The following is a 9,794-nucleotide window of genomic DNA, read 5'->3' as shown; positions in this document are numbered from 1 at the left end:
CCTAACAGCAGTTTTTCACTGTATGCTGCCTTTGAGAAACAGTGACTTGATTTTCTTGTGAAAGTCTGAGAAATCACTGCCCTCTCCCCTTCCCTCAATAGTTACTTCTTTTACATTCTTCTCTGACCCAATCTGCACTTAATCAGAACGTTAATCTTGCTTTCCACCAGCTCCTGACCCATACTTCTGATATCACCAGCCTTTTAAGTTCTCTCAGTGTTTTCAAATTAGTCAGTAAAACACTGTTGCTGAAACTAGCCTAGGAGGTGAATTCTTGGCAGAGGGGGTATGACCAGTCTGTCTTAAATCCTGGACTTAAGAGTTTTGAAAAATAAATTGCTAGGAAATTGTCATTTAATTCCTGTGCTTTGGTTTTTAATTTTATGATCTTAGAAGGAAATAGGGTTTAGTTTAAAATAAATTGCTGTAACTTTCCAATATGCTTGGGTAAAGTCCCTGAGCTACAATAAAAATAATAAGCATAAACAGCTATTGCTAAACTATAGTGAAGATTAAAGGTCAGATACCCCAACTTCTGCTTTGATGGTGCCAACAAACCATCCTGTCTGTGCTTTTTCGTTGTAGCCACATATCACCCTGCAAAGCTTAAGTAACTCTTTCTGGCGCTTCAGGACCATTTTGTAGGACAGCCCAAGATCTTTTTTAATCCAAAGAAAGATGCCCAAGCCGGGTGACTCTGGGAAGAACATTATCACATGCAGAATGTTCATTAAAAGAGGATTAGGTGAAGATCTGATCAAACATGCCTATTCCGCTTAAAATAAACGGCTTCTAAGCACAGGAATTGTTAGAAGGATGGGCGATAGGCACAGACTGGTTCTGTTCGCATATTTTAGAGAGTATTATTGAGCTGGTGAGTGTGTAACCAGGCTTTTTACTTCTGTTTAGTTTACTCGAACAGAGGAGTAACCACCAGCTAAAGTGTCAGAGGTTATCTGATGGTAAAACGTGGAGACTTAATAAAAATATATGAAAAACATGAAAAGTTAAATAGGAACTAATTGGGAAAAAAAAAAAAAAGAAAGAAAAATATTGAATGAAATGCAGCTTTCACTGAGGTTCTAGATTTCTCTCCCCCAAACATTAGACGAAATTGCATTGTTTACAAAAATTTATTAATACAAACTTTACACACTTTGTATAACAGTTATCAAAGTCCTAGTTATAGATATCATGTGTGTAATAATACTTTGTTTAAGTTCTTTTTATATTCATTTGCACACAAAATAAGTTCTCCAAGACTAACATCTACCTACTATGACTGTATCTGAAATCTTCTCAGATTTTGGTAAGGCTGTTGGCGTTTCTAAAAATAGACAAGTCATACAAAGGATAATAACCTAGGTGATCATTTCATAATGCTTGCGACTAGCCACTGAACTCTAACTGATAAGGTCATAAATAAAACGTCAAGAGAGCCCTATGTCAATTATACCACAGCCGACACAAACACAGAGAACTCTGCCCATTGCCACAGAACAGAGAAGTACGACTAAAACGCAAGCCGATGTGTTGCAGCATCGTAGGGCCACTAAATAGCCATCTGTGAACTCGTGGCGATTTACAAGGTGAAGAGAAGGCACGAAAGCTGCAAACTGCTCCCTCCCCCCCGCCTTCCTCCGCCTCGGGAGCCCGCGCCGGTGCTGGCAGGACGGGCAGGGGAGCTGCCGGGCCAGCACGGGCAGGCGCTACCGGCACTGCTGGCAGCACGGGCGAGCCCCGGAGGGGCCAGGCAGCCCGGTTAAAGGTGTCGGCACTGCTGGCAGTGCGGATAAGCAGTGCCGGCAGCGTCTGGCCGCCCCGCCAGGGTCTGCCCGCTTCCCTCCTCCCCGGCCAGGGAAGGAGGTTTTTACCCGCGACTTATTTGGTCTGGGGGGGTGAGGGACTGCTTTCCGGCGTCTTGAATGCGGGGCTCGCTTTGTGTCTTTGGAAAGACTCCTGAAAGGTTGGTGTGGTGAGCCGGGGGGAGGCGGGAGCCTCCGCGTCCTCCTTCGACCCCTGCCCGAGCTGAGGGATGGGGCCAGCCCCCGGCGGAAGGTAAGATAGGAGTCCGTACATAGAGAGATGAGGTGGAAATGGTTTATCTCGTTAGAAACCGGACCACAGGTGAACACTACACATTCTTTTATGACAAAAGTTTGTTTTATGAAATAAATTTTACTAAGCAATAAGCCAGAATGTAGAAAAATACATTTTACCTCCAAACTCAATAAACAAGGAACAAAAACTTTCATAGTAGTGCATAAGTCTTTAGTGGTAGCTACAACAGGGGTTCCTAAACTTGTACAACAAGAGCTTGCATAAAACAGAACAAAGGAGTGAGAGAGCGTTCACAATCTTTTTTTTTTTTTTATCTTTTTTTTTTTTACTTTTTGTTCCTCAAAAGAACATAACCCGAAAAGGTTACTCAGGTGGGTTAAACAGAGCTCGGAAAAGTACGAAGAGAGGATGAGAGGCAGGAGGGTCTACAAGATAAAACAGTCAAAGAAAAGAGCAAGTCCGACAGAAAAAAAAACTGCAAAGGCGAGAACCCTGCTTGTTACACATGATGAAAAGCATGGACAGCACTGGAGAGTAACACACTGTACTTTGCATCCAGGTCCAGTACCGAGCTGCTCGGGGCAGTTGGGTAGCGGATCGGAGGTGGGGTTGCCTCGTCTTCCCTACACCTTGCGGCACCGGCTCTGGCACCGACATCGGTACCAGAGCCGGCCCCGGGTGCCTCGGGGGACGCCGGGGGCCGCCGCCGCTCACTTCCCCGCTCTTTCCACACGGGTCCTATCTCCGCTTTCGCTTTGTTCTGCAACTCTGCCCAGCCAGCCAGAAGAGCAGTGCACGGGGCTTAGTACTTACTATCTTTGCTGCTGGTTCGGGATCTAGGGGGTGGGGGTTGGCTTTGGCTTATTTTTTTGTTTTGAATTTTCTTTTTTGCTATTTTGGTTTTGTTTTCGTTTTTAACTATTTCTCCCTCCAATAGGCAACTAAGATGAACAATTTGGATCGAGCTGTTGTTTTTCACAAGAGAATTATCTTCTAAGCTCATTGTTTGAGGAGACACTAATATAGATACAACTTGAATCAAAGATAGCAGGAGGAGAAAAAATAAATATCGAAATCTAGAGGAAAAGGGAAGTTGCCTCTCCAGAGAGGCTAGTGGCAAAGGAGCCTGCCTTGGGACTCACCGGGGGAAGAATCTGCTTCGCCAATTTTCCCAAATCATTTTCCTCATAATCCCCTGGGAGCAGGGCATCCTTCTCTATGTACAGTAGCAAATGGTGAAAATTAATGTCTTCGACCCTGTCGCGGATAAAAATACTATCCTTTTAATTTCCGTTACAAAAATAGGAATAATATTCAAAACAATGATTGTCCTTTTTTTTTTTCCTATTTATTTTCTATAAAAACATAAACAGCTCAGGCGAATTTTTGTTTTTGTGCAGGCTTTATATGAAGAATTGTTCTTTAGTATTCTTAGTAGTATTTATATATATATATTTATATATTATATATAACTTAATGATTGGTCCACAAAGTAGAACTGTGCGTTTCTCTAGTGCTTTTGTACAAAAGAAAAACAATATTATTATCAAAATATTCATTTAATGGCTTTACTTCATACATAAATACATGTTTAGGTAACACAGGAGCGGTGATTGTTCAGTCAGTTTGGAAATTACTTTTGTTTTTGTTTAGATTTTTTGTTGTTGTTGGGTCTCTCTCTCTCTCTTTCTCTCTCTCTCTCTCTTAGGACTTTGTATACACAGGAGTGGCTGGTTACTCATCGCTACAAATACGCTACTCGGCGTCCTTTGTTTTTAACTCTTTGTTTATACCTTTTCCCCAGGACGGCTGCTAAGTATTTCTTGACAGCCATTTGTTTCCGGTAGCGGCTGTAGCTGTCCGTGAAGATGCCGTCTATGTGCCGCTTGGTCAGCGGTTCCGTCTCGTCCCCCGGGCCGCCGCTGCCACCGCTGCAAGCACCGAGAAGCACAGCTGCATCAGCCGGGGCAGCTCCGCACCCCTCCGCGCCTCCCCCGGCCCTGCGCTACCCCGCCGCCACACGCTGCGCGGAAGATGCGCTGGGAGACAAAGGCCGCGCCGAAACCCATCTCCCGACGTCGTGCGCACAAGTGGCAAGACAATATCTCCTCCCATGAATTATTCATAAAGGCAGGGAAAGCTGGGCTTTTCCCCGGGGCTTTATTAACATGTTACCTTCTGCCAAAGGGCGGCGGGTGGCACCGGGCTCACCCCTGCCCCGCCGGCCGCGGGGAGCCCCGCCCGCCTCGGAGGGGTGCGCGGGTCTGCAGCCAGGCCCAGGCCCCCCCCGCTTCAGCCGAGCCCTCGGGCATCGCTTCCGACAGACTGTCCCCCCACAGCAAAAGGGGGAAGCTGCCCAATTTATAATCTTAAATCAGATGGTTGCAAAGAACTGCAGAGACATATACATATAAATGCACGTATACATATACATACGTACATATATATATGCCCGAGAGTGCTAAACCAAAGCAACCTCCGCGAACGCCTGCGCTGACAGCCAGGCTCCCCCTGTGCCTGCCGCAGGTCCCGGGGGATGCTGAGGTTTGGGAAGCCGGAGTCCCCCAGCGCCGGAGCCGCCGCAGCACATTCCCAGGCCCAGCCCGGCAGCTTTGTTCCTTCCAGCCGCGGCCTTTTCCGCGCCTCCGCGGCAGCAGCACCAACGCCCACCGCGGGAAAGAACGAGCAGAAACCCTTACCCGACCCGCTTAGCCATCAGGGAGTGCAGATATTTCCTGGCGGATAGCTGGCCCAGGAGTTTCCTGTAGGCTTTGTTGAAGATCCCATCGGCGTGCCTGTGCGGAGGAAAGAGCCCGCGGATGAGCGGCGAGGCCCGTGAGTGGCCGCTGCGGGGTGCGGAAGCCGGGGCGGTGGCTATGACCGCCTGTCCCCACCGGCGAGGGGAGGGCAGGTGGCAGCTCCCCGTTTCCTCGGGGACCCTCTTCCCCACCCAGAGCCCTTTTCACTGCACTTGGTCGACTCCGGCCCGGCTGGGGATTTCTCTTCCATTTGCGGGAGCATCTTTAGCCGTCTCCGGCGCGGCTGCCGCCCCGCTCCCTCCCCCTGGCTGCTGGAGGTAAGGCGGCTTTTCCTGTTCTAGGCTTTAAACTGGGCATCGTGACCTAGACAGGGTGGTTTGGGTTCAGGATATTTTTTTTTGTGAGTGTTAGGGAGGTTGCTATTGCTGTGGGCTATTTGATGATGATGATTATTATTATTATTATTTCCACCTCCCCGATCGGTAAGACCCGTTTTACTCCCGCCTCAAAATTCACGCCTGACACCCCGCGAGTTGCAGTCACCTCTTTTCCGGTGGGTAATACAAGGTGTACATCTCGCCGATCATGGAGGACGGATTCGCTATACCAAGGGGCTCGTGATCATACGCGAAGTCCGGCAGGGTGTTCCCATCCTCGTCGTAGACCTCATCCTCCAGCCTGGCAACGAGAGCACCAAGGGGAAGGAGTCAGCCGGGCTCCGCGGGGCGCTCCGGTCGCGGTGCCTTGGTGGCCACCCTTCCGCGGAACCTACCCGGGCTCCCAGGGAACCCCGTCCGACTGCCCCGACCCCTCCCTGAGCCCGCCCGTCCCCCATCCCCGCCCTCCGCCGCCTCTGCGGGGCAGGACCACGGGGGAGGGAACACACCGCTGTCAGACGCGCTCCGAGAAAAGCCCCAAACATCACGCCTATCCCCGACTCCCCCGGGCCGAGAATCAGCCCCTTTCCACCGCAAGCTGCCGCTTGTGGTTCCCGAGCGTAGCGCACGCACCCTGCCGCACGCATACACACACGCGTTTGTGTGCCAAGGGCTGGGCAGGAGCCGAGCAGCCTCCCCGCGGAGCCGGGGCGGTGAGCGGCAGCCCCCGGGGCTGGAGCCGGGGGCCGGGTCCCGCTCCTCCCCGCAAGCCCCCGCGGGGCCGGGGGGAGGATTCACTTGTAGTTGTCTTTCGTTGAATGGTGCCTCTGCCCTTTGAGATCTCGCCAGTTTTGTTCTCCCCCCACCTCCCGATCCCCACCCCCCGCTCTCTGCCTCCCTCTCTGCAGTACGATGTAGGTCATTGTACGTTACAGGCAGCTATTTTTGTCTGTGAGCTTTAGCGGAGGTATTAATAATAGATGCCGCTAAAGTGTTTCACTCCTGCTAATTCAGGAGCTTGAACGAGGAGAGCCAGGTTGCTGCTGGCTAATGGCCCCGCAGACCACGGAGCCCCTTCCCCGCAGCAGCTCTGCCCGGAGAAAAGAAAGGGGCTGCTGTCAGCCAGCCCCGACGGGCTGCCGGTTCGTACAAGGACACCTCGGAGCCCCCAAAAGCACAGCCTCCTGACAGCTTGGCGCTCCCAGCACCGCCCCCCGCTCACAGCTGAGCCGCACAGCGGTGACCCTCGCTGGGCACCCCGGAATTGAGCCAACGGCCGCGGGGCGGAACAACAGCACCCAGTCCCAAACTCCCCAAGTCAAGCAGCACCGGTCTCTCGAGCAGACGGCAAGCAGCTCGGGAGCAGGCTGACAGCGGCCTCCCCGGACGGGCTGCCCCTGCCCTCAGCCACGGCCCGGCACGGGAAACGCTCCCTTGCCGATGGCCCAAGGGGTCCCCTACTTCTGCCTCAAACACAGTGGGGGGCAACCCTCCCCTCCGGCTGCCGGGTGGAAAGGGGCAGCACAGGAGCCCAGCAAGACAACTCCGAACCGACACAGAAAACAAAACAGCCTTGTGCCAGGCCCCTTCCTTCACTTTTTGAGTAAGGAGGTCGTACACAGACAGGTAAACACGGGAGCAGGCTGAATCCCTGTCAGCTCCCACACGAACCAGGGCATCTTTCACAAGCTCAAAGCCAACGGCGCACCCGCCCCTCCCGCCCCGCTCCCCCCGTCCGGTCCTGCGGTGCTCGCCCTTCACCCTCGGCACCCGAAAGCGTTCGGGGCCTGTGCGGGACAGGGGGCGGGCGGGGAAAGCCTGCGCTGCAGCCGAAGGAGACCCTCCTCCATGACCGACCCTCGCAGCGGTTTCTATCGCGGGGAGCAGGGGGTGGGCACACAGCCGACGGGGGGCGGGGGGGTGTTCGTTTGGTGACTCCTCATCCCCTTCCACTTTGCTCCCCGGCAAGAACCCTCTGCCCATAGCAAAGCCGGTAGCAAAGACAGGGCAGTTGGGGGTGGGTGAAGGTGTCCTAGCGGAGATCCCGGGCGGGGGACAGACCTACCTGAGAGCCGGGTACTGAAGTCCGGCTGCAGGTGAGCAGTAGACGCTGCAGTGCATTATTATGCCATAGATCAGGAGTGCTAGGAGCGCTTTGCTACACATTGCCACTCTGTGCGGGAGGGAAAGGAAAACCGCTGTCAAAAAATAAAAAAAAAAGAAAAAGGAGGATAAAAACACCACCCCACGATACACCGAGCCCCCAGGCGAGCGTGCGGGGAAGAGGCGCAGCGCAGCCTGTGGGGGAAGGAGCCCTGGGCAGCAGAGTTGCGCGGAGAGGCGCGGAGGTGCCCAACGCAGAGCGCTGCTGCCGCTGCCTGCCCCGTCGATGCCCGCAAGCCCGCCCGCCCCGGGATCACTGTTGGAAGGCCCGGCAAGCTGCCTTGTGTCCTTACCATGAAACTCTAAACACCCGGCAGTAAGAGCGTTTGGCTGCGAAAACAAAAAGGGCAGGTCTTTAAGGGAAGACAAAAAAAAAAAAAAAAGAAAGGCTTTAAAAAAAAGAAAAAAGACCCCAAATGGGGGTGGGGGAAAATTCAGGTGTCTCCCAAGTTGCGGCCGAAAAGAGTTAAAACCCTCGTGGCATCGCCTTTCCGATGGGCGAAGGAACCGCGGGATGAAGAAGACGCGAAGGCAGCAGTGAGTTGTTTGCTGGTTTTAGGGGAATCCACTCCGAAAAGAAAGAGAGAAAAAAATAGAGAGGAAAATATATAAATGGGAAAAAGTTTGCAGGTAGCAGCACAGATCTGGACAGGAGGCTGCAAGGGAAGGGGAAGAGAGGGATGGAGGGAGATGTCGCCTGCGAAGGGAGCGCAGGGAAAAGAGGGAACGGAGCCGGGAGCGGCGGGCTGGCTGCGGGCGGTGCGCTCTTCCCCGGCTCTCTCTCCTCACTGAGCGCCTTCAGCCTTCTCCTCTTCTTCTCTTCCTGCTCGGTGGCTCCAAACTTGACCAGCCTTCCGCAGCCTTCCGTCTGATACGCAATTAGCAACAAAATCTTTGCAAACACCCCGCTTCAGCAAGAGCCCTCTTCGTAAACATTTGCCTGCTTGTTACCTTAGAGGACGGGCAATATTGTTTGTTGCCCCCGTGGTGGTGTCCGGATTTTTATTCATGAATCAAATGCCTTTTTTTTTTTTTCTCCCCCAGTCACGTAATAATCGGGTATCAGAAAAGACGTCACCACCCCAATTCCTCAAGGAACACAGTTCTGTGTCGTCCTCAAAGATGAGCTTATCAGGAGTCATAAAGCTTCTCATAAACACCAACTCACACCCCACCTCCTTCCACCCCCCCCCCCCACCAAGAACAAACAAAAAAAAATAGGAAAAGAAAAAAAGAAACCCAAACCTAACAACCAAACAGCAACACCTGCAAAACCCCGCTACCTATCCCACAAACCTAAATGGATGATCGCCACGGTCAACTTTTACCTGACGTGGAAAGGGACCAGGGAGGCGGAGGAGGGCCTTTTGGGGTGGGCTGGGGGTCCCCGGACCAGGGGGGCTTCCCCCGCGGCTTACCTCCGCGGGGAGACGAGGAGCCAGCTCACTCCTCTCGGGGCCCAGCTGCTGGGCTCAGGCCCCCGCGGAGCTGCCCGCCGCTGTGAGAGCGCAGGCGGAGCGGCCCCGGCACGGAACCCGTACTGCCACGGAGATTTGGGAATAGGAGTGCCTTTTTTTCGTCGATCTCCCCCCCTTCTTACTTCTTTTTATTGCCTTTTGGTTTTCTTTCTTTTGAAGGAATCTTGGTATTATTCTCATTACGCAAGGCCCCCCCTTCCGCGGGGCAAACCAGCAGCGCCGTAACCGCTCCGCGTGTGCCGGTGCAGCAAAGGGGCGGGGGGGACGGTCCCCAAGGGCGCCCTGTGGGAAGGTCCCACGCTGGGCGATTGCGGCTGTCTGTGGCGATGGGGGAGGCTTCCCCCCCTTCCCTTGCCCCGCACCTCCTTGTAATGAGATAGAGGTGCGCATCACAGCGCTTGGAAGAGCGGGAGGGGACTGGGACGGATGGGGGGGGGGGGGGGGGGGGGGGATAAAAAAGAAAAGGAAAAGGAAGAAAAAAAAGTTGATTAGCAGGAGGGACTGGAAGGGAAATCCCTTCTCTAGGGACTTTCCCGCCGCCGGGATTATTTTCCCCCAGGTGATGCGGAGCGCCGGGCGCGGACCACCGACGGGCTGCCATCCGCTGGGATTGCGCTCGTCTCCGCGCTCTCCTCCCTCGGCCGCCGAAAATCAGCTCTTCGTTTCCGAGAATGACCCAAAGAAACACAGGCTGCCATTACTGCACATTTTAATTACTGGGATCATAAGCAGAGAGTTCAGGAAGCAGCAATAATATAGTTCTCCTGTTTCCTATTTGAATGCGTTCGGTGTTAGACGCTTGAATGAGTTATTCGAGCCCGAATCGATTTCTCAAAAATAACAACAACAAAAAACACACCCATACAATTACATTCTTATTATGGTCATTTAAGGTTTCAAAATCTTTTTCCGGACATAAAGGAAATTTACGTGAATGAAATTGGTCTTGTGAAACG

The 9,794-nt window shown here is 52.8% G+C and overlaps 1 protein-coding gene across 2 annotated transcripts; it reads right to left on the bottom strand.

Moving 5' to 3' along the window:
- Positions 1-2,086: 2,086 nt before the first annotated feature.
- ADCYAP1 (adenylate cyclase activating polypeptide 1) lies at positions 2,087-7,941 on the bottom strand. 2 transcript variants are annotated; one of them, XM_061448676.1, is made up of 5 exons: positions 7,654-7,941; positions 7,263-7,370; positions 5,364-5,498; positions 4,761-4,856; positions 2,087-3,992 (listed from the first exon to the last, which is right to left on the bottom strand). In XM_061448676.1, exons 2-5 carry the CDS (start codon positions 7,361-7,363, stop codon positions 3,806-3,808), a joined length of 519 nt encoding a protein of 172 aa, XP_061304660.1. In that variant the 5' UTR covers positions 7,364-7,370; positions 7,654-7,941; the 3' UTR covers positions 2,087-3,805. The 2 variants fall into 2 exon arrangements, with proteins under 2 accessions (XP_061304660.1, XP_061304661.1); XM_061448677.1 differs by lacking the exons at positions 7,263-7,370; positions 7,654-7,941 and adding an exon at positions 5,831-5,984.
- Positions 7,942-9,794: the final 1,853 nt, after the last annotated feature.

Source organism: Pezoporus flaviventris, unplaced genomic scaffold (genome assembly GCF_033815535.1).
Source record: "Pezoporus flaviventris isolate CSIRO_AGI_PZ_B2104156 unplaced genomic scaffold, CSIRO_AGI_Pfla_v1 ptg000007l, whole genome shotgun sequence".
Taxonomy (NCBI): Eukaryota; Metazoa; Chordata; class Aves; order Psittaciformes; family Psittacidae; genus Pezoporus; species Pezoporus flaviventris.
Note: the sequence above shows the minus strand (reverse complement) of the source record. Positions and strands in the feature narration are given on the sequence as shown.

Bases quoted from the DNA above. Each gene is read 5' to 3' on its own strand.
- ADCYAP1 (XM_061448676.1), bottom strand. From the start codon at position 7,363: ATGTGTAGCAAAGCGCTCCTAGCACTCCTGATCTATGGCATAATAATG. The intron at 4,857-5,363 runs GTGACTGCAACT...TCCTCCGCACAG, and splicing joins TATTACCCACCGGAAAAGAG to GCACGCCGATGGGATCTTCA. The intron at 3,993-4,760 runs GTAAGGGTTTCT...CGGTGCTTGCAG, and splicing joins CTGATGGCTAAGCGGGTCGG to CGGTGGCAGCGGCGGCCCGG.